This window comes from Tasmannia lanceolata, unplaced genomic scaffold (assembly GCF_043159265.1).
Source record: "Tasmannia lanceolata isolate RefF3 unplaced genomic scaffold, GAP_Taslan_0.1 ptg000020l, whole genome shotgun sequence".
NCBI lineage: Eukaryota > Viridiplantae > Streptophyta > Magnoliopsida > Canellales > Winteraceae > Tasmannia > Tasmannia lanceolata.
The window spans coordinates 4,288,666-4,313,899 of record NW_027518697.1 but is presented as its reverse complement, the minus strand read 5'-3'; the positions used below and the strand labels follow the sequence as shown (position 1 = coordinate 4,313,899).

Genomic DNA, 25,234 nt, shown 5'->3' with positions numbered 1-25,234 from the left:
CTCTCTCTCTCTCTCTCTCTCCTCCCATAGTAATTATGAACACATCTCTATCTTCCTATTATTTAATGAACTGGTAGGGGTCTGCCAAAGCTTACCATAAAAAAAGAAAGAAAGAATACATTTTTTAATGGCAAAGAATTGTATTACTAAAAAACAATCCTTGGTACGACCTGGCGATCGAGAAGATCAAGAGCAAATCAAAAGAAGAACAAAAACACAAAAACATGAGAGAAGAAGAAACAAAGAAAAGATGACCAAAATACATCACGGGCGAAGATTTCCAAAGCCGCCCTAGAAACTTCCTGCCTAGCTAGGCTATCGGCCTCGCTATTCGCTCGCCGATCTTCTAACACGACGAAAAGAGACAAAGGATCTATTAAAATGATAAAAAATCTCATCGATCCACTGAGCGAACCTCCAAGGATGGGAGGCACTCCCCTTCACCCATTTTATATGTTCAGGGAGTCTACCTCTACTAAAAGAGAATACATATCTATCCATAAATTTTATTTCCTATATGAATTAATTTGAAACATGTGAGGGATTGTTTGTTCCTAAACCTTTAAAAGTTAGTCATTGCAGGCAGCTCATTTATTCCTTCCCAACGTAACATTATTCTTCAACGATGGAAAAAAGAAGGCACCATTCCCAGGGTCTACTTGTTTGAATCAGACCGGAAGAGCTCAATGATATGAACGAAAAGTCATCACTTTGATTAGGGTCTAGGACCTATATTTCACTCTATAGGATATCAGGCATACGTTCCAATTAGGTTTGTTTTGTGCTTACGGAATTTGAAAGTTTTAGGCACCAATCCCACTCGATTGACGATTGTCTCCCAATAATCCCAATAACATATATGATCTCATTTTAGTACTTTTTTAAGGGCGAAGATAAATTCGCACCCACTGTAGGATAATTTGCACCCCTCTAAAGGAGGGTATGCGGCAGACTTGAACGCTTTTTAACGTCAATTCATGTTAAACGGGTGCGAATTATCCTATAGGGGGTGCGAATTTATCATTGCCCTTTTTTAAACATAAGAGTTCTCTACACATGATATAATGACCAAATGTGGAAAATTAATCCTAACGTGTGCCCCCCCAAACGCTCCCCAACCGCTCATGTTAGAAACACCCTTCCTATATGGAACAACATATTGGAAGAGGGAAGTAGCCATCAATCAAGATGATTTCAGATCCAGGCATGAGTGAGATATATAGAGAGTGGGCGACAATTTTTCTCTGCACCGTGATTGGCATGCCTTCCAATATTCATCGATCACATGTGGGAAATTTTACAAGGTGGGATGATTAAACGAAATAGACAAAAAAGTTAATAATGTGGAATAGAATGCCTATATTCAACTGATTGAAGAGATGATCGATCGATCGGCATGATGTCATACAATTAACTAGAGTCACATCCTCTTGAGATATATTGAGGTGTCCCTCGGTTGGGCCTTTCAAAAACTCCTGAATTGAAAGCACTTCAATTCGAGCTTCATCCAAGAGGAGAGGGAGGATCATCCAATTGAGAAGAAAAGAAAAACATTTATGCTAATTGCACAAAAATTAAAAAGAAAAAAACTTGAAATTGAATCTAGATTAGTTATGGACAAAAATTATATCTACAAAATAATAAGAAATTAAATGATAGGGCGGGGATTATTTAGCTTTTCTCCCTTACAATGACCCTTTTCAATGGCGAAACTGACAATTTGAAAAAATAAGGATTACTTTGATGAAGATTTCAGGGTGTGGCAAACAGGTTAGTCTCAAGAAGATGCAATTTTATTGAACGATTGGACTTTGGATGATTGAATTCACCACGTAAGAATTTTGATTTTCGGTGTGAAGAGATTTACGAGATGCTTGAAGTTTATGTCGAAGGATGACGAAGATTCAATGTGTGGAGCTACAAAAATAGATTCAAGTGATGACAACAAAGACCAAACCAATGTAGTTGCAGTAGCTTCTCCGATGGTGGAAACAACTACTATAACAAAAAGATAACTAGCTATATATATATATATATATATATAGAGAGAGAGAGAGAGAGAGGAATATGTTGGTGCGCTTAAGTGGTTATAGCGCCTCCCATTCGTTTAAATGTTTGGGCCATGCTTAAGCGAACCAATGGGAGGCGTTATAACCACTTAAGCGCACAAAAAAAAATGCACTTTTCTTATATATATATATATATATATAGAGAGAGAGAGAGAGAGAGATACTTTAGTGCAAAAAGTCGTGTAGTATGGCATTATGTGGACCCTTACCATATTTTAGTGCAAAAAGTCGTGTAGTGTGCCACTATGTGGACCCTTGTGGTGAAATACAAGGACCCTTTTCAATGGGAACACTAAAAGTTTGGAAGAACAATGATTATTTTGATGAAGATTTCAAGGTGTGGCAAAAGAGTCAGTCTCAAGAAGATGCAATATTGTCGAAGGATGCACTTCAAATGACAATTCACAACAGAAGTGTTTTGATTTTGGGTGTGAGGTTTTGTTTAATAAAATGAAATGCAATGTTTGTATATACTCTGGGTGTTATTGACTAGAATTTTGTATATAATCCAGTTATGTTTACTAAAAATGAACTGTAATGTTTGTATATAAAATCATGCCGTTTTGAACACCAACTTTATGCATAAAATCGAGCAAATAATCAAATGCTTACAAATAAATTTACCCGACTATGGTGTTTTTCATCGCCAAATTTAAAAAACAACATAGCGACGGTTAACATCCGTTGTTAATATCAATATTATCGACGGGTAGTAATTGTCGCAATGTCAGATAGGAATTTGCGATGGTCAACATCTGTCTCAATATTAAAATAAATTAATAGCGATGGTTTTTTATGGCGACAGATATATATCGTCTCCAATTAGGTTCACACATTATTTTTTAAAATAAAAAATTAACCTTCAGCAATAGAGGATACCATCGCCATCACATATAATATGAGGCAGTTATTAGACTATCGCCTTAACTGTCTTTGTAAGTCTTTCATATGATAAATATGGGGACGAAATTTTAACCATCGCTAAATGTTTATTCGCGGCGGTTTATTAGTCTCTGGTGAGGTAACCAAAGATGGTTTTTCTTGTACTGTGGGTCTAGCCTAGGATTATTTTATTTAGGGCATGTTCGAGTGAGGATAAATATGAGAGTATAACCCATTTTTGAACTATTTTGGAGGAATCTATGCTCCCGTGTTGGTTACCCTAGAACTAATTTCCATTGTTCCAATGTGCAGGGTAAACTAAGAGTTTGATTTCCAATGACCACATATTATAGGAGTAAATGTGTAACTTTTTTGAGCCATCCGTTTTACACCAGGTACATTATGATCATTTTTTCCAGAAGATTTTGTTGCCATGATCTATCCAAGGCGAGGGCCACTAAATGAATGATTCAGATCATCAAAATCAACAGTTCCTGAGCACAAGACTAACTCTGTGTGTGTGTTGGTGGGTGGGGGGGTGTTATTGTGTTAACATGCCACTTGCCCTACTTTTTCATAGGGGGTAAATGAATGTTTTTCACGTGGGATGGATTCATCGGGCCTGATTGCCCTGTACACTGCAACTGGTTGTCCCATGTAAAGAAAGGGGCTAATTTATCATTTCCCTCATGCAAATTTAAATTAGTACTTCTCATTTCTGAAAATTACACATGGGTCCCCTAATTGAATTTCTTCTTCTCTCAATCTCTCTCTCTCTCACCAACGCATCTAGACCTGGCAAACGGGCCCGTACGGGTCCGTGTCAAACGGGCCAGGCCAAAATGACCCAGAAATTTTTACGGTTCACTAAGCTTGGACCTGTACCCGGCCCGTACGGGCCGGTCGACACGCGGGTCACCCGTGGTTTTAGTAAAGTTTTGCTTCTTTTTTTTTTGTTGAGTTTTTATAGGTATTTGCTAGCCACCTTCTCCAAAGGCTACTTCTCGCCCATACTTTGCAACTGATGTGTTGTAAGATTTGTCTTATTAGACGTGGTGAAAAATGCAAGGAAATTGTTTTCTGAAAAGGTAGCTAGCAATAATAAGTACCGAAAAAGCTAAGCAATAATAATCATAATGTACTAAATTAGTTTTAGAGGAAAATTACGGAAAACTGATATAAAGTAGAAAAATTACGGAAAATAGTACTGAAAAGGGTTCCTTTATATGACCTTTACATAAAAAACTACACAGCAGAGGTATAGAAATATGACAATTACCTAAAAACTACTTATTTGTTTCACTTCTACGGGCACCCGCGGGTCAACTTACGGGTCACAAAACGTTGAGCCGGACCCGAAAATTACAGGCGGGCCAAGTCGACCCACGGGTCTAGGTCAATTCTTGCCAGGTCTAAACGCATCTATGAGCAATATTTTGCCGTAAAAAAAAAAAGAAGAAAAAGAAAAGTGCGAAGAATTTATGGTGAAGGTTGGATGGGGCCAGGTATCATGTTCCAGTGGTTTAGGAACCAGGGTGGCAACACTAAGGTAAATGGTCCCAACAGTTGAAAAGGGATGGATATTTTCATTGGGTTTGGGTAGGGTCACGGATCATGCCCCTGTGGTTTACGGTTTAATTAAGAGCTTATGTGGCAAAGGCTAAGGTCATGTGGGTTGGACTCTCATCATATGCAAAAAGAAAAAGGAAAGAAATTAAAGTTTGGGGTTGATGTTTAGAGAATACATAATTAAAGATGGAAGATGTTAGGTAACATTAAAGCATCATTGGTCCATTAATGCACCTAATGTAGGTCACTCACCAATTTCAAGTGAATTAGTAAGTGATGGCACATCCATTATAATTCATGACACCACTAATGGTGATTGTTAAATACATTAATTAGTGAGATCACACCTAAATTACCTTTATCTTGCTCACGATATAGACCGTCCAATTAATCTGCCAATTTTCAAACATCACATCGGTCTTATGATCCTTACCTACTGATTAGCCTCTAAACAAGAAGGGATTCACAGACGGGCTGTTGCCACCTCATAAATGAAGACAAAATCTACTGAAAAGTGAGCCTGTGTGGCTGCTCTCACATGCAAGAGCCCATCCGCGAAATGCCTTCTTCCATGGACTCTAGCAAATCCCAACCAGGAAAAGTTAATAAACCACTGTCGACAAGTGGGGACATGCCTCATCTAGTCATCATCTTAAAACGTAATTGTTTCTCTAACCTTTTTTTTTTCTTTTACAATTTTGTTTTTAAGCCCTTAAAAGGTTTTGTTTAATATAATTACATTAAGGAAAACACTTTGAAAACGGGATTCCGTGTTGAAAATAAAAAACAGGAGTGACATCACCGTTTATTTGAGCCTCTTTGTCTTTTAGTGGACGCGGCATTAATGGTTGATGCCCATCTTTTACATTAATATAAGAGATTTACTCTCTCATGCAACAGGCAGTTCACGAAATGCCTACTGCGATGGTCCCTAGCAAAATCTCTTAATAAAAATGATAAATTTAGGGAAATGAAATAAGCCATATTTTGATATTTTCACTAACCCATATTGTCTTTTATTATTTATGAAAGAGCTGTAAAAAGGTTATTACATTTCCCAGAACGCTCTGAGGAGAGCCAATTAAAAAGAAAAAGACAAGCTGGGTTTGTGCAAATATTAAAACATTGTTGTGCTGATATCATTTTCCTAAATTTAACCATGAAAGTAGGAAAAAAAAAAAAAAAAATTAAAAACTAAAAGATCAAATAAGGTTGGCATTGACAACCAAATACAATTTGAAGTCTATAATTACAGAGAGGATATGAAGTTACTATTCTAAATTTGACCAACACAATTAAAACAAGACAAACTTCACCGGAATCTGACCCACATTCATTTCCCGGCAACCATAATAAATTCCTCGTCACCGTCACCGTCACCAACCATGACGGCGTCAGCGTCAAACCACGTTGGCACGTCAGATTCCGTCAACCCCTCTAAAGGAGACGTCACATTCCTCAAATCCCTAACAATAGCCACAGAGCTGACGTCATCAGTGACGTAAACCTTCTCGACCCCGCCGGAATCGATACCCGCAAAATCCCGCCGGCGGCGAGGCTGCCATTCAGCCACGGCCGCCGTAATCTGACCGCCGATCCTCAAGTCCCAAACCCTCAAAGCCACGTGTCTCATGTTCTCAAGTTCAACCCCGGCCGAAACCAAAACCGCCGGAGATTTCATACAAATCGCCGGAATCTTACCCCGTCCGGTAAAAAAAGACCTTATAATCTCCCCCTTATTCAAATCCCACATCGAAATAAAATTATTAGAATTCTCTAACCCTAACCCTAACCCATCCCATAACTTCACAACGTTACCCTGCCAGCTATTCAATTTACAGATTTGCCCTTCGAATTCATCAAATTTACCTGAATTTGCCACTCTGAAATTTTGTCCTTCTCGGTTTTCAATTGGAGCAGAATCGCCCTCATCATCGGACGAGGACGAACAGGTTTCATCGTCATCCTCAAAAAGGAGAAGAGGGGCTGAAATGACAGAATTGCCCTTAGGAAATCTGAATAAAACCAGTTTTGTTCTGTCGATTAAGCTGCTGAAAGTGGCTATGGCGGCGAGAATTAGGGCTCCCAGTGTCCAGAAACTGTAGAATTCGTAGGAGGTTTCTCCAATCCCAGACAGTTGAAAAATCCGTGAAATGAGAGAAGGGTTTTGTAAGCGGTTTATTCCAGCTTCAAAACTGCTTAATCTACTCATAACGGGTATTTCCATGATGGTTTTTTATTCTAATAAATACAGAGGATATGGCCGTAAGCGGTTTTAGAAAACAGTGAAACTGGTTTTGGGGAAAAACCCTAGATACCTAACAGGGACAACAAAAGAAACCTAGACGGGAGAAAAAATGTTCAGAAGAAGGGAAGAAGAAAAAGGGGAGAGGGAGGGGGGTTTTAAAAAGGGGAGAATGAGAAACATGAATGGATGACGTGGCGATACTTGATTGGTGAAATGTTGGAAATGCAAGTTGCGGTGCCAGGTCAGAAAAGCGCGGCCTTTTTGGAACGAAGAGATTGGGTTGGTGAGTCAGCTCCTGATTAAGTCTGGATATTGCTGAGTCGGATTCTGGAAGGAGGTGATCTGTACCGTTCGTTTGTTCTAAGATAACAACGAGGGGTGAAGGTCGGGTTCTTGTTTTGACCAGTCTTCAATTGACACGTGGTGATTTTGAGAACCACCACCGTCACGGAGTGTTAGGATCCGATTCCGATTCCGATATCCAGATTTCTCTCGGGCTTTTGTTGGTTTCTGTAATAATTGATGGCTTCCCCCTTTTTTGTAATGGTAAGAAGAGCAGCTTTTATTTTATATAGTCCCGGCCCTCAAATTTGATCCAACAACACCCTCCGAAAAAATCTGCTGTTGTTGGATTAAATATCAAAGGGCAGTGTACTGACTCAATCCCGGTCTGACCCATTATGCATTAAATCTAGGGAGATGATTTTTTAGCCCCACTGTAGGATTATGAGCCCCCTTGTAACGTGAATTGTTCATGTGTTCCGAGTTAGGTATGGTGTCTTATACCCATGAATGTAACATCTCTCTCTTTATCTAATAAAGGGTCCCTGACAAAACCCAACTTACCTACAAAAAACAATGGTGGCAATGCCTAATATTTAGGATGACATACCAGGCCCCTTAGAAATTTTAAATAGCTTCTCCACAACACACCCATCTTCAAGCACAATTCAGAGAAAAATATACTTCTTAATGCTTCAAAATACTTCTTTTAATCTACCATCTGTTCTTGGTTCCATCATAACTTGTTTATTGCAGGAATGGCATGACTCCATCTATTTACAATTCCCCGAGTAAGAACAGTGAACCACAAAAATTCATTCGCACATAAAGTTACATCTTCAAGCACAGTTCCGAGAAAAATATACTATTTTTATAACATACCTCACCCCATTTTCAGGCGGGACTGATCCCTATGGATGCACGAAATCGCCCGTAAAATTTATTTTGCACATAAAGTTACATTTTAAGATGTAGTTGGCCAAGGCTTATAGCGGGTTAGTGTTTTAATTTATTATTATTATTATTATTTTTGGCGCCTTCAATTACAACGGGAGCTGCTGGTATGCTGAACCACCATTCTCTCAGTCTTCTTCTCCATCTGTCGTTACTTCCTTTCCTCAGAGCTGAATTCCGCGTGAACATATCTAAGAAAAGCACAAGGATAATGAATTTACCAGGTAGAAACACTAGAATAAAAGCCACAAGAACCAGAGCCATTGCAACTCTATATGTCGCCTGCCATGTCCACAAAGACAGATATTTATCACAAGCACCAAAGAGAGCTCTAGACCAGAAAAAGTCTAGAATCTTCTAGAGACCTCTATAATCTTCTACATAATTCTAAGGATGTCTAGAAGATTCTAGAGTTCTCAACATAATTCTAGGGGTGAGGTGTCTAGAAGATTCTAGACTTCTTCCCGTGACATACCACCACGCTAAACCCATCTATCAGACAAACATAAAATAATGAAATTGCTGAAGCCAATTAATGGTGAAAAGGTGAAACCTGAGGGAAAACACCTAACAGCAAAGCTCGCAACTTCAAGAGAACAATGTTTCCATCTTGGACGAGGTCCTGAAGTTGAGAAATTGAATTCTGCGATGCCAAGAGCTGCTCCATAGTGTTCATCGTCGGAGGGGCTCTTACCTTGACCTCATCAACTGGCCTTCCTTGGCTGCAACATCTATTAACAATCATAAAGATTGCAACAAAGAGAAGCAGAAGCCCAAATGCATGTACCATCCATCCCCTGCACAAATTTGTATAGCACATCTGTTAATTTCAGGACAGAAACAATGATAGATGGTGTATCAAGTTAACCAAATCCAAGTAGAGCACTATATAGGCAATTTCAGATATTTCCCTGTTTAGGAACACTTTTCTCATACATAAAATCCATTTTCTCACTCAATTCCTTTTTTCGTCAACAGTATCAAAAGGACATACTTTTCTCTCTTAAGATAGACGCTGGGTCTAAAGAAAGAACTAGAAATAAAACAAAACCAGTTTTCAAACAGAACAAGTACATAGAGGTGGATTGTTATGTCAAAAAGAAAGAGTGTAGCAGAGAACAATTGTCCACCTAACATGGTACCAAAGGACTAGCTAAGTTGATGATCTCACCAAAGCTCTCGTCAAGTAGATTATTGAAGATAATAGGCAATTTTGAGAATGGGACACATATATGATTCAACTTGGGGGTGTTATCAATGCATGGGTAATACCGGCATGATATTGATATAGAATTAATAAGTCATTAATAAGGGAAAAGGGTATTTTAAGTCAGGTCCAAAAGGGTCTAGCACTAAACGTGAGAAGGTGATTAATATGTGGGGTTGGTTGCTATTAATGTTTTAAGACCGATTGTAATCATTCATTCATGTTTTGCTTCTAAGAACCAGATTTCTGACCTCTTACATTGCATTTACCATAACGTAAAGAAATTCTTTCTCAAAAATAAAAACCAAAAAATGACAAATAGCAATTAAATTCTAAATCTATTCATGCTTTCAATCACTATGATTCTGCTCTATACGTTGCTGAAGCTCGCGCTCCCAAGTTTGAACAGCGTTCGGAATAAAGAATCATCTATGCTCCAGTTGATCTCTTTCTCGATCTTGGGCTTGATCCCCTCCTTTTCTTGCCTTAAGTCTCCCTTCCCTTCTCTGTCCTTATTTAGGCTGAGATCATGTCCTTTACATCTCTACTCTAGCTATCTCTCTTCCCCCTCTTGAAAACCACATGTAACAAGTCAACGCCTGAGCCCTAGTACGCCATCCCAAGTACGGATTTTTTTTTCTTGTTAGTCTACCTATATTTTCCTCGACTTTTCCCCGATCTTGACCCTAATCTTTCCTATTGTATTTCCCTTGCATCATACCCTGAATCTATCAACCCATTAGCCTTTGTATCATCTTAGATCCTTTTTGGGTTGTAATTAGGCCTTAATTAGTAGTTCTGATATGTTTGATAGATTTTTATTGAGACCCGATTTCCTTGCTTAGTTGATTACTTTTTGTTTAGAACCTACTGTTGAAACTTTAACTAGGATGAGTTGAATTCTATTGGTGAATTAATCTTAAAGTTTTGAATCTTTATTGTTGGAAATTTGCCTTATTTCGCACCCACCGTAGGTGGCTTGGGTGGGAAGGCAAGAGGCAAAGATAGAAACCCTCTTATTTGGGTTTCTTGGAAACAACTAAAAAGAGGAAGTGGCTTTCTTCTTTGGAGTGTGGAAAAATCAAGAGAGGGAAAGAGAGAAAGAAAAAGAGAAGTGAAGAGAGAGAGAGACAAAGAGAGCAGAAGAAGAATAGAGGGTTTTCTATTTGGGTTTTCTTCTTAGGGTATTCTCTTGGGTTTCTCTTGGGGTTTTCTCTCAAGTTTTCTCTTGGGTACGATCTTAGGTTTGAGAAGCGAGGAAAGGTTTGCGGGTTTTGGGTTTAATCCATTGTAATCCTTGTATGTTGTTTTTCTCATAGTGGAAGATCATGTTTCTCGCCCGTGGAGTAGGCTTGGCCGAACCATGTAAAATCTTGGTGTTCATCTTATGGCTTGCTTGTGTTTATTTTACTTTTCCATTTAATTGTGAGCAATCGGATCGGATTTGCCGGCAGATTTTCTCAACATTTATGAAAATTCTAGCTATTATTGATTACTGTGTGTAGTTTATTTCGATTTGGGAATGTCAGTTGGGGGTACATAAGTGCTTGTGTAGTGTGTCGAGCCCTACAATGGTGGGGGGACCCTTTGAATTCAGAAACAATCTAGGGACGGAATATCTAACTTCCGAAGGATAACTTTGCACTTGGGTGTCTGTTAGGGGCGATATAAGCATTTATTTCCAAGAGCTTAACAATAAGTAGGTAGAGAATGTTTACCTTTAAGAGGGTGTAACATTGTTTGTTTGTTTGTTTTGTTTTTTTTGGCTTGAGATTGCGCATTGAATTTCCAAAGAGCATAGCTTTGCACTTGTCTATCGTTTGGGGCTATTTAAATTCTCATTTCCAAGAGCTCAACAAGAACTAGCTCGAGATTTAAATGTCTCAAAATCATTCTATCACTGATCTTGACTTACCATCAAATTCCTGTTGTTTCATTCCAAATGTGCCAAAGAATAGCATAAAAGACCACCTCCCAAAGAAGTTTACCTTTTGCACCAAATGTTTAACTTCCAAAAAGTTTAAACTTCGGTCTGTTTGTGAGTGTGACTAAAATGCAATGAGGATTCCAGTCCTGAATATCAGTTTGACATTTTGAAAAAACACTTGAACCAGGGATCATGCCAACGACCCATACGACAACATAATATGCATGTCAAGGATGATGACTTTGAAACCATGTGGAACACTTGAACAATTAAAAGATAATATTTTTCACGCTGATAAGAAGTATATCTGTGGATGAATAAGTACATGACTACACATATCCAAAAGGGTAAAACCTGCACAGAAGTATGACTCAGTGTCATATGAATACACAAGTGCAAGTGGGTCCAGGCATGGAAGCACATAAGTACTCATTAAGTACACATTATAAAGCATTTAATTTAGTTTCAGTTGTGTTGTTTCAGTCTTGTATTTCAAGAAAGCACACACACACAGTGTTGTAGCATTCTGGCACAAATTATGATTAGAATAACAACAAACCTGCAAATGACATAAGCTGTCACATAACAGAACACCAAAGACTTAAGAGGATCATCCCAAGACGCCAAAAGTAGAAGATACTTTCCGAGTTCCATAACTGGGAATAGCAACTCCTGAAAAAAATTATTGAGAAACTTTGGATAGAGGGAATGATAAAACTAGGTAACAAATTTAGTGGATATGGCAATTTTATTCTAAGGTGAATAGACATATTTCATGTCCAAAAGACCAAACTAAGAATAGAATCAATTGTTTTTAAATCATGAATAAACTCACAAAAGACTACCAAATTTTAGTTGCATGATGGTCTTCATACTCAAGCAGGGTGAATGGTTCACTTGCATATCCAAGATGCAGAGCAAAGTATAAAACTATACGAAATAATGATGTGTAAAGTAATATGCAGAATTATATATATATATATATATATATATATATATATATATATATACTAGTAAAAAACCCCGTGCGATGCACGGGCCGACAAAGAACTGTACGGGCCACATCATAGGTTGATCCAAACCGTCCATGTGATGGAACACAACATCAATAGGTTGTGCCCGTAAAATCATTTCCATAGGCTGATCCTAGCCCTCCAATCTATAGAGGTTTCCATAATCTGTTGTTCGTCTGAGGTGCCCGGAATTTGTAAATATTTTTACAGGTGTGCTGAATTCGTAATATCCTCAAAAAATTAATAAGTAGTTTTTTCGTAATTGTCATATTTTGATACCTCTTCTTTGTAGTTTTTTCCCTAATTGTCATATCCAGGTACCCGTTGTCCGTAATTTCCCTCCCAAACTTTACTACGTAATGATTATTATTGCTAGCTTCTTTCTTTACGTATTATTGCTGGCAACCTTTCAAGAAATAGTATTTTCGTGCAGTTTTTCATCACATCTAATAAGACAAATCTCTGAATACATACAATTGCAAAGGATGGGCGAGACATAGCGTTTGGAGAAGGTGGCTAGCAAATCAAGATTCGAAATTACCAGCGAGGTGTTAATGCCACAGATTTTGCAAATAATTCCGAACATTTATACCTTTTTTACCCTCACATAGATAGTATGTACAGATATGTGGGGAGGGCAAAAAACGGTAAAAATCATCCACATTGACATGTTAAATGGAAAAAATTCTCTCCTTTGCTCTTCTACTATATAGTAGTAGATATAACCTGAGATAACTTGGAAGCTTACGGAAGCTCGCGGAGATTGCATTCTTATTATCGAAGTTCGAAAATGGTCCCCATCACTCTCCTTGGCTTGAAAGCCACTCGAGTAGGGTGGTCTAGGCTTGTTGACAGTAATTCTTTGAAAACTCCCCATACATATTACTGGTTGTTGAATCGACAATGTGGTTCAGGTGGTAGATGTCCCATAAGAATTTGAATGGCTTAATTCCCGAATATAGCTCGTGTAGTGTATCATAAACTGAAAACTCACAGAAGATCAAATGGGACAAGAGTTTTACGTGGTTCGGCAATTGCCTACTCCACGGTAAGAGAGATCGTTTTTGTATTTCATTCATAGAGAAGATACATACACCCATCAACAATATTTAAAGAGAAGGAATACACAATCTTGCCAATATTCCTTCCCAATTTAATCCCATAGAATCAGCCAATCATCCACAAATAGCAACCAGGCTGTAATGGCAATATGGCAAGAATGGCAAGGATCTCCAACGGTAATATTCTTGCACGATTTCAACACTCCCCCTCGAGTTGGTGCGAAAATGTCAATGGAGCTCAACTTGAAAAGAATTTGATGAACTTTTGACTTTGAAACTGCTTTTGTAAATATGTCTGCAAGCTGATCTTCACTTCGAGTATAAGGAGTGCAAATAGTTCCATCTTGAACCTTCTCGCGAACAAAATGGCAATCGACCTCTATATGTTTGGTTCGTTCATGAAAAACGGGATTAGCAGCAATATGGATAGCAGCTCGATTATCACAAAACATTTTAATTGGTTCTTTAGTGTGAAAACCCATGTCTTGGAGGAGAAACTTTATCCAGACAATTTCACTCGTTCCAGCCGCCATAGCTCTATATTCAGCTTCAGCACTGGATCTAGCAACTACTGACTGCTTTTTACTTTTCCAAGTGACAAGGTTACCACCTACCATCATACAATAGCCGGTTGTAGATCTTCTATCTTGACTTCCTGCCCAATCTGCATCTGTATATCCCATTATGTCTACGTGTGAATTATTTTTCATCCAAATTCCTCTACCAGGAGAACCTTTCACATACTTTAGTATTCTTTCAACAGCTTCAAGATGATTTGTTCTAGGAGCATGCATATGCTGACTGACAATACCAACGGCATAACTTATATCAGGACGGGTAATAGTGAGATATATTAGTCTCCCTACCAGTCTCTGATATCTCCCAATATCTTCAAGCAATTTCCCATCAGAGGAATTCACCTTTTTGTTTGTTTCAAGTGGAGTATCACATGGTTTTGCACCTAATTTTCCAGTTTCTTTTAACAAATCCAAAGCATACTTTCGTTGAGACAAAAAAATCCCCTTTTTTTAATATGCAACTTCAATCCCTAGGAAATATTTTAATTTTCCTAAATCCTTAATGTCAAATCTTTTGTGAAAGTAAGCTTTTAAGTTTGAAATCTCATTTTTGTCATTTCCTGTAATGACAATATCATCGACATAGATTAATACAACAATTATTCCATTCAAACTCCTTTTTGTAAACATAGAAGAATCGGCTGCGGCTCTTTTAAATCCTACCTTAAATAGGGCATCACTCAATTTAGCATACCAAGCCTTAGGTGATTGTTTGAACCCATATAATGCCTTTTTTAACTTGCACACAATTCCAGGCGTTCCTTCCATGGGATGTCCTAGAGGAAGATTCATATAGACATCTTCTTCTAGATCCCCATGCAAGAATGCATTCTTTACATCCATTTGATAAAGACTCCATCTATGGTCAACCGCAAAGGATATAAGGATTCTAACGGTTCCCATTTTAGCAACTGGAGCAAAAGTCTCCTTATAATCAATCCCATAGGTTTGCGTAAACCCTTTTGCCACTAGCCTCGCTTTGTATCGCTCAATTGAGCCATCACTATTACACTTGATTTTATACACCCACTTACATCCAATAGATTTTTTTCCAAGTGGTATTTGAACTATATCCCATGTATGATTTTTGTCTAATGCAGAAAGTTCTTCTTTCATGGCCCTCTTCCACACAGGTTGAGAATTAGCATCATGAAAGGAGTTGGGTTCAACTCTTTCAGAAATATTTGAGAGGAAGACAGAGTGTGAAGCAGACACATTGTAATAAGACAAATGATTTTGGATGGGATATGAACTCACATGATATGTAAAAAAATCGTTTAAGTGAGAAGGAGGATGAGAAGTACGATCAGACCTGCGTAAGGGTGGAGAATCATTAGGGTGAATGTCTTCAGGGGATCGGGTCACAGGTACTTCTTGTTCATGGTCGCATTGTCCTTCTTGATCTTCACTTTCTTCATCGTTATTCACAGGTCTTTCTTGATCTTCTTGAATATGAACAATAACTTTTCCATTTTCACCATTTGTTGTAGGACGCATTCCAAAATACTCCTCCTGAGTCCTTTTTCCAGGATTATTTGGATCGAATTCTTGGAAGGACTCATTTTCATTAAATTTTACATCTCTAGAGATATAGAATTTTTTATTTTGGGGATCATAACACTTATATCTTTTTTTTTGTAGAAGAGTACCCTAAGAAGACACATTTAATAGTACGAGGATCTAATTTATCCCGTTTTTGAGAATTGTTGTAAACAAAACAAACATATCCAAAAACACGTAAATGAGATAAATCAATTTTTCTACTTTTCAAAATTTCAAGAGGAGACTTATTTCCAAGAATCCTATTGGGTAATCTATTAATCAAATAACAAGCAGTTAGGATAGCATCAGACCAAAAAATTTTAGGGACAATCTTGTCAAACATAATAGATCGTCCAACTTCTAATAAGTGTCTATTTTTCCTTTCAGACACACCATTTTGTTGAGGAGTGTAAATGCATGAGGTCTGATGCAAAATGCCTTGGTCTTTAAGATATGCTTGAAAAATATTATTTGTATACTCAGTCCCATTATCCGAACGTAGAATTTTGATCTTAGCATTATATTGAGTTTGAACTTGATTTGAAAATTCCTTAAATTTTTCAAAAACCTCACTTTTAAATTTAAGTAGGAATATATAGGTTATCCTAGAGAAATCATCAATGAAAAGCACAAAATATCGTAGTCCATTGTAGGACTCAACAGGGGCTGGTCCCCAAACATCAGAATGAATTAATTCAAAAGGTTTTTTAGCATTATTTTCAGACGATTGAAAAGACAGCCTTGCTTGTTTAGAAAAATGACGCACATCACAATCATAAGAAACCAAAGGTGATTCAGGTTTCAAACACTGTAAGACCTTATTAGAAGGATGGCCAAGTCGAGAATGCCAAGTCTAACTTAGGTCACCATTATCAGCAATCAATGCTTTATTCTTCTGATCCAAATAGTAAAGTGCTCGAGACATTCTTCCTTCACCAATCGTATTCCCCGTGACCCGGTCCTGAAAAGTGACAGTGGATGGAGAAAAAATGGCATTACAGTTCAGGTTACGAGTAAGTTTACTAACCGATAAAAGATTCGACGGAAATGAGGGCATAAAAATGACATCGGAATTTGCATTTTCTGAAAAGAAATTAATTCTTCTTATTCCTTTAACTGGAACAAGAGAACCATTTGCAATGGAAACAGGGGTTTTGTTAGACACATCTTGATAATAAGCTAATGAGTCTTTGTTGCCAGTCATATGGTCTGTAGCTCCTGAATCTATAATCCAATTATCATTATCAGGATAGATAGTTGATTGGAGAGCATAGGGATTACCTGTTTCATGAGCTGCGACCTGCGTGGAAGAAGAACCGTTTTTTCCATATTGTTGAAGGAGTTGAGCCAATTTTTCAATAGTGATTTGAGTATCAGCAGTCTGAGCAAATGAAAGTTCACCTATTTTGTTTTGATTGGGTCTTAAATGAGGATACTTTGCCCAACATCTATCAATAGTGTGCTTCGTTTTTCTACAATAAGTACAATGAAGAGGAGGCCTGTTGCCTTGATCTCTTCCATGGGTGCTAGTTCCATTATATACTCCTTTTTCAATCACATTATTTCTAACCTTTTTGATATGCTCGGAGTTTGCCTTAGTCAAAATAAATGCAGATTTTTCACTTGTTTCAGATTCAAACTTAGTGCCAACACTCATAACCTTTTTCCGAGTTTCTTCTCTTATTAAGGTGGCGCACACATTTGACAAACATTGTAGTTTTGAAGAAAGAATGAGTTGACTCCGAACCTGTTCATATTCAGGTTTTAACGTACGCAAGAGTTGAAAATTTTTCTCTTGCTCCTTCCTCCTTTTTAACTCAACAATATCAGTAGTAAGAGGACAATAAACAGCTAATTCATCCCACATTGGTTTCAATGTGGCAAGGAGTTCAGTTACAGTCTTCTTTTCCTGATTGACTTCAGAGATTTCTTGCTTTAGCTGAAATATTCTAGCAAAGTTATCTTGGTGCCCATAAATCTCTCTAATAGAGTCCCAAAGTTCTTTAGCATTTGTAGCGTGAGTGAATATTTCAGCCACAGCAGGTTCCATTGAATTTAAAATCCAAGACATAACTAATTGGTCAATGGTTTGCCATTCCTCAAAATTCGGATCAGTGATTTTAGGAATTTTCTTTTTCCCATTTATATAATCGGCCTTTGATCTCCCTCCAAGGGCTAAAGATGCGGTTCTAGACCATGATACATAGTTTAGCCCATTGAGAGGAACAAAGGTAAGTCTTATCCCGGTGTTATGTTCAGACTCATGAAGAATGGTTTTACCCTTAGATTTTGCACTATCATCCATGACTAACAAATTAAAAAGATTAAGGAACGAGGGTGCCAATATTTATGAGGCAGATAAAGAAACCCACGAGAGCCCAAAGAAGCCCTTTAGCAAAGCACACCGTTGATCACGAAGCCCCCAATTACACCAGCTCTGTTGCAACCCAAGCCTTAAAAAACCACCCCCGTGTCAGTCGTACAGGGTGAATAGCTAATTTATGAAAGACAATGAGGTGTCTGTTGATTGAAATAAAAATGAGACACGCAGAGTAGGAAAAAAGGAGAATGGATGGGAAGGGTAGAAGACTCCTTGCAAGGTATATAGGAGTGCCACTATCAAAGTTGAGGGTAGCAACTCTATAAGAGACAAAGAGGTGTCAGTGGGTCAAAAAATTAATAAGGCTGCCTAAAAGTGTCTCTTGATTAGAAGTGTACAGCAAAGTAGGTAGCAAAAAGAGGGAAGGCTGCAAAGAGATGACACCACACTTTTATGCTGTCAAGTAGAAAAAAAAAACAACCAACAAAGTATTATATAATATTTTGTGCTTGAGGAGAAGGGATATGAACAGAGTTTCGTTTGGGAACAAGGCAACCAAGAAAAAAGGCAGCGAATAAATTAGGTTCCGGCAACGGCAAAACCGAGTAGACGGGAATGAAAAAGGCCACAATACAGCAGACTAGGGTTGTGTCTAATGAAAAACTATGTTCTTAGACCAACAAATAGAGAGGGCGGCAAGTGGAATGGAAGCGGACAAAACAGGGGACAATGGTTCTCGCTCTGATACCATGAAAACTCACAGAAGATCAAATGGGACAAGAGTTTTACGTGGTTCGACAATTGCCTACTCCACGGTAAGAGAGATCGTTTCTGTATTTCATTCACAGAGAAGATACATACACCCATCAACAATATATAAAGAGAAGGAATACACAATCTTGCCAATATTCATTCCCAATTTAATCCCATGGAATCAGCCAATCATCCACAAATAGCAACCAGGCTGTAATGGCAATACGGCAAGAATGGCAAGGATCTCCAACGGTAATATTCTTGCACGATTTCAACATAAACCAAAGCACCACATGAACTTCTTGGGAAAAAAGTAGAAACCAATATTCTTCTATGTTGCTCTGCTCTCTTGGACTGCCTTCGGCCACTCGTGTACGTGTCATACTCGAATTTTCAGTAAGAACGTAGGCAACATACTTGCTCCAACTACAGCATTATCACAAGCTTGATTAGATAATACAGCCTTGAAGGAACCATATGTCTCTAGTGGGAATTCCAAGTAGCCACGCCATGAAGTTGCATCTAAAGGTCGTACAATAGACCTTGGATATGGTCAATTGAAACAACTACAAGTAAAACAAATCCGTAAAGGCCCCTTGGATCGTAAATATATCTCGAGCCATTTCTTTTGTTTTCATTCTTGTTCTCAATGAGAATCTTGATTTGATCTTCCAACTGATCCATTTGTCTTGACATCTTGATCAAGATACAATCCATTGCTCCTTCAAAATTCCTCCCATAAACTATATATAGACGATTTCAAAATCTGGGCTCAATCCAACTGTTGAATGTCCTTTCTCTAATCAATTTCTGATCTGCAGAATCAGTTTCAACAGTACAGAATTAGGATATTTCAGAACCTTTGAAATATCAGGTTTTGATCTTCGGATGATCTAGATCAAATCAGGAACTTGATTGGAGAAAGAGTAAAATAGAAGTGGATATGTTAAAATAAAGGGAAAAATACAGATACACCACCTCAACTTTATGACATTTTCAATTATAACCCTGACACTTTTAAAAGTCACCAACTACACCCCCTGAGGTTTCAATTTGTATAAGGTAGACCCCCTCATTTGACGGTTCGTCCACAGATCGAAGGGCTAGGATGATCCTATGGAGCTGATTTTTTTAGCACACGCTATCTATGTCAGGGCCCATCAAATGAACACTTTGGATCATCCAAACAATGTGGGCCCACTGTGATTTTGGTAGTATTTGGAATCGGGTATGGGGTTTGGAGGGTGGTATGGGGTCTTCATTAGCATTGATAGTATTTCAAAAGAGAGGTTTACCTTATACAAATTGAAACCTCAGGTGTACGTGGTGACTTTTAAAAGTCAGGATTAGCGTTGAGAATGTCAGAAAGTTGAGGGGGTGTAACTGTATTTTTCCCTTAAATAAAAAACAAGATACAGTCGGAGTCACATAAATTACCCCTTTGGCATCACCGATCCTTGCTCACACCTTAAGGTCTCTCCAAGCTTCACAATAGAAAATATGGAGGAAACAATTCGTCCACAATGGCTACATGCAAGTTTCAAAATTCTTATTCATCCGTATCTCTTTCCAAGCCAATAGGAATTACAATATATAGGGGAGAGGGAGAGGAGACAGCCCCATGAAAACAGACTTGGGACTCTTTCAAAATAGATAGAGGTTACTTCTGTCATTGTAATATTATTGTAATCAGGTCATACTTGAGGAGTGACAGTCTAATCATATTACCAAAATCACATATATAAAAACTCATGAGTGGAATATAATGGATTTTTGGCCGTATGCTTTTTGACACCTATGGCTTCAAACATTTGTCATGTGATAACAATAAGTTTGCAATTGTCATGTATTAGCAATTTGTACTGCTTCTAGTAACCCTCCAACAAGCCATTTCAGCTAATAGTTGAGGTTCATCCCAAGCTAATAATCAAGAGATGCTATAAACCATTTAATTATTGGCAGTAAATGGTATTTACATATACGCACTGAAATTGATCGATGCCAACTTGAGAATACAATCCATACTTTGGTTTACCAGATCAACAAATTAAATGTAAAGAATGGAAATATCATCTAAATTAAGGGCAAGTGAAAGGAAATGCCATAAAACTTTCAAACCTTCATTACAGCCAAATTGGTGTCAATACCCTCCACTTTAACTCCATCAACTGTTGCCTGTGCAAGTTCCACCTTTTTAAAACTATCCCTAGACTCCCTGACAGCTCTCTCCAATGCACTCATCTCCCCTACAACTATCTCACCCACACGAAGTCCTGCATTACCGACTTGTGGTGCTGTTCCAAACACAGCCCCTAAGTTGGTCAACAAGGCCAGAGATGATATTGAATTTATTCCACTTCTGGTAATATCAGAATTAGCCCTATCAAACTCATATGATGCCAACATAATAGCAAGTGTCTCTAGTATTAAGTCACCTCCGGGAAGTTGATCTGCAAGACTGAACATGAGAAGTGATTCACACGAAGAGGCATTGGAAGAGCTAGTTCTTGAACAGCCTCTAGGCGCAGAATTCCTAGTACAGCCTTCAACAGTACTTCATCCCGTTCAATACCCTCTAGTTGGAATTTTCTGATAAACTTATGGGCATATAGTATTTCCTGAATCATAGCTAACCAAAAGTCACGACGATAATGCCCAGTAAGCTCTGGAAACTCCATGAAAACGGGTTCTGGTCTACAAGAAAAAGAAAGATAGTGCTAATTGTTTGTAAACCTGTAATAAATCTCCACAGATGCAATCAAATTATGAAAAAAAAGTTTAATGAAATTGAACAGTTGAACATATATATGCTACAGATTGATAGAATCTGTTACTTACATGGAAATAGATTTATACATTATGGCTTTGTCAAAAATCGTGTGCCCCAAGGTCCAGTCAACTCTGGTCTAATAGCCTGTCCTAAATCATATGATAAATCATATATTTTTGCCTTATCGTAGGAAACAAGTCGCAGTGCTTCAAAGTAAAGTGCATGATCAGTCAGAGTTAATCGACCTACAGTTGACAAAGATAATCAGAAATGGGAAATTTTACACTACTATGTGGCACTCCATAGAGACTACTATTAAATCATATCCTGATGCGAGGTTTTGTCTTTCCATGATACATATTGATAATAAAATGATTAACAGCAACAGTCTACACTGTTTCTCAAGGCGACAAAAGCAAAATGATAAAACTAACCCAAAAACCCACCCAGCCATGTAGAAATCCCCACATGTTGGAGTACAGGTTGTGTGGTGACAGTGCCATCCACCTCAAGGATCCTTTCTCCTCGGGGTAATCGAAGACCACAAAGAAGAGATGATTGCGATTGTGTCTTCATTTTCTTCATCGCTCTGTACAAAAAAACAAACATTTATTTCAATATTGACCCCAAGTCACAATATCAAACACCCTCAGCCTGTCCTTCATGCAGCTTAGACTTTGATAACAATTATCCATCAAGAAGAGGCTTGGGTGTGCACTTTAAAGTATGTTTTATTCATATAAAATAAATTAGAAATATGTCAGAACTTGAGAAATGACATGAAAAGAGTAATGCATATATAAATTTATTGTTAGAAGTCGAAACATGTCCACCTGATGCATCACAGTCAAAATCACAAAAAGAGAGAGAAGAACAGTTGGGTGACTCAAAAACTGAGCAGACATAGAGCCTGTGACCACATCATCAAGAGTTCAAGACATGATGTCGATGTCAGCACTCGGAGCCCACAGGTTCCAAACCAAAGAATCAAGAAAAAAACAGAAGTCGATTTTATTTATTTATTTGAGGATCAATGGTAAACTTCCATAATTTTCAAGAGCTGTTTTGATGGTTTCCAAAGATCCGTGATTGTTATGTTCGTGTTGGCTAAAAAATAGAGAGTACGAGTTTGAGAATTCAATTTTGATGTGGAACTTCTAATACAAGAAAGATGGATTTCATAGGGAGAGACTATAAGGAAAGAAATACTTTTAGGAGTTGAAGACCTCTTACGAGAAAATTTTGATATTTTCACAAGGGCAGTTTTGGAGTTGGTGGACTGTGTGCACAGCAGTCATATTTTTAAAAGGTAGAAACAGTCCAGGATTTGTCCTTAAATAGGTTTAGGGCCCGTTTGGATACCTCATATTTTGTATTTGGATTTAGAATTGAGTTTTGAATACAAAATGAATAGATCCGCCAGCTCATGTTGAGGGAGAGAGAGAGGGAAGGGGGTACTTCCTACTGGAGGGGAGAGGTTAAGGAGCAAAGAGGGTGAAGGAAACTGCTAGATCTGTGGAATTCCAATTACTTATTCCACAGCATATTTGTAAATCTGATTTTTTTTTCACTGTCAGCTGCTGATTTGGAAATCCAAGGATTTGATCCGGATCCAAATCACAATGCAAAAAGGGCTGCAAATGTGAGAAATCCAAATCCAAATCTTCTCGGCATCCAAACGGGCCCTTAAGGAAGTTTGAGATGGTCCATAAACACTGGCTTCTGAGAGTATTTCTACAAGCTTTTGGTATTCAAATTCTTTACTGTCTTTTGTTACAGAAATTTTCATTGGGATCGATTGCAATCATCTTATCTTTGATCCTCTCCATTTATTGACCAATTTAAGTGAGAAATAGATCTTCTCCTATTGTTTCGATTTATATTCCACTATAGTATGAGAATTCCAACTGCAGCATACAAACTAAATAGTATATACTTTTATATACATGATATATGAGCAAGTAGAACAAGTAATTGAAGAGAGCTAACCTTACTAATCCACAAAGGTACTTTTCATAGACAGAGAAATGAAGCCGACCTTCCGTTGAAGCTGTAAGTACGTCAAAGAGATCAGCACAGGTAATTACATCAGCGACAGAGGTAATTGCTGGTGCTATCCGAGAGAAAGCCTCCCTCCCAACAGTGCTCTCCACATCCACCTGCCAAAAACATGAGGACAATGAACTCCCACACTAAAAGCAAGAAAGTGTTCTTTTTTTTTAGGACTTCAATTTTGAAATTTAACATCGGAAGTCACATTCAAAATGGTTGGAGAAGTGGAAAAGTTATGTGGACCTAAAAATTGCATGACATTAGCTAATATAAACATTAAAAGACGAGCTTTGAAAGATAAATGGGATCTTCTTTACAACTTAAATCCAGGATCCAGTTTTGAATGATTCTTTGGAACGGTTTTCCTCTAACTGGCTAACAATGAAATATATGAATAACCATCACCTTAAGTAAAGGTTGACTGGAAGCACCAGGAGCTTCCCAGGCTAGCATCATATCATAAGTTAAGCGCTGAAAATTCTTATCACTGAGGTGACCTGTTACTTGAGTAGACAAAGCAAGAGCCTTGAAGCAACAATACTCGAAAAAGTTCCTTGCATACCGTGATGGATGCTTTACAGATTCAGAAGCCTCCTTGTCAAAATTTTGTTGAAGCACATATATGGAAATCTCAAGCATTCTGCATTGTAGGTGATGGAAATATCAAGCTCATAGAGTAGAGATGTATGGGCATGAAAATAGGTTTCAAGGGAATCAAATTGAACCAATACAAGGCAAAACAATCATAAAAAGCCTGTCTAGAGAAAACTGAAGCCAATTCAAGATAGATATCCCTCATAAATTCACTCAGAAACACAAAGTGCCTACAATAACAAGACAACTTTTTCTCGAAGCAAAGAGAAAAGCAAGTACAAATTACAGAGCGCGATAAGAGACATACCGTGAGCATCGGCCAACGACTATATTCGCTATAGGAGAGAGACCCGAGATCCACTTCCGCCAACTGGATGGAGATCTCCCCATTTCCTCAAATTCCTCATCCAACCTAGGCCGATGACTGAGCACCCACTTGAACAACACTTCCCTCACAAATTCTTCTAGTACATTTCTGGTTATGCTCATCATCGTCGACACTCTCAAGAAAACGCCAATTTCAACAAAAGCTCCCTAATTCCTACAATTCACTAAAAGCCTGAAATTTCAATTTCAATAAAAGGTTTCAACAAAAGCTCCCAAATTCCTACAGTTCCCTAACAGCACAAAATTTCAATTCCAATAAAAGGTTTCTCAATACCCAACAAAATTAATGAGGACCCAATTCACAATTTCAACAAAAGCTCCCTATAATTCCTACAGTTCACTAAGAGCCCAAAATTCCAATTCCAATAAAATTGTTTCAACAAAAGCTCCCAAATTCCTACAGTTCACTAAGAGCCCAAATTTTGAATTTCAATTAAAGGTTTCTGAATACCCAACAAAATTATGAGTACCCAATTCACCAGCAGATTGCCTACCCATTTCTTGGAAACCAACAATCTTTCTTCTTACAGTTTTATTCTTTTGCGTGAAAGATGAATAAGTATTGAGAAATATTCTACGATTTAATATACAAAGTCCACATGTGAAGTCCAAGAACCAAACTCTATTAAAAGAAGAGAAATGGAAAGGGACATAAAATTACCCAAGTGCTATAGTCCATTAGTCCTTATCCGCCTACTCCGTGGAGCTGAAACTGATGAGAATTTGTTATTTGTCGAGAGCGATAAGGAGGAGAGATGAGTGACGGAGTGGAGTGATGCGTGAAGGATTTGCCGTGAACGCTTTTCTGGTTCGGTGTTTGGCGCCATTAGAAGAGAGAGAATAAAAAAAAGGCGGTGAAAACTGATAAGTCACCTTTTTTACCAGTTGTGAAGCCCGGTAGTATATTATTGTAGTATGTAATATGAATAATGATATGCGATCTTTCCGTACGTATGAACCTTTGGTGGTGCCCGACAACTGAATTATTTACATATTTGAACTAGATAAGCCCACATGAATTCTCTT

The 25,234-nt window shown here is 38.0% G+C and overlaps 1 protein-coding gene and 1 pseudogene across 2 annotated transcripts; both read right to left on the bottom strand.

Annotated features, from left to right (window-relative positions):
- Positions 1–5,853: 5,853 nt before the first annotated feature.
- LOC143854836 (uncharacterized) lies at positions 5,854–6,747 on the bottom strand. The gene has a single exon (XM_077364949.1). It carries the CDS (start codon positions 6,745–6,747, stop codon positions 5,854–5,856), a length of 894 nt encoding a protein of 297 aa, XP_077221064.1.
- A 970-nt stretch (positions 6,748–7,717) lies between these two features.
- On the bottom strand, positions 7,718–25,069 carry LOC143853718 (uncharacterized; annotated as a pseudogene). Its single transcript, XR_013237285.1, has 10 exons — positions 24,870–25,069; positions 24,129–24,372; positions 23,633–23,867; positions 23,165–23,334; positions 21,622–21,764; positions 21,244–21,420; positions 20,524–21,099; positions 11,698–11,810; positions 8,558–8,801; positions 7,718–8,286 (listed from the first exon to the last, which is right to left on the bottom strand). The product of XR_013237285.1 is annotated as an uncharacterized LOC143853718 (transcript).
- Between the last annotated feature and the right edge of the window lie 165 nt (positions 25,070–25,234).

Excerpts from the sequence above, each read along its gene's own strand:
- LOC143854836 (XM_077364949.1), bottom strand. The coding sequence starts at position 6,747 with ATGGAAATACCCGTTATGAGTAGATTAAGCAGTTTTGAAGCTGGAATA.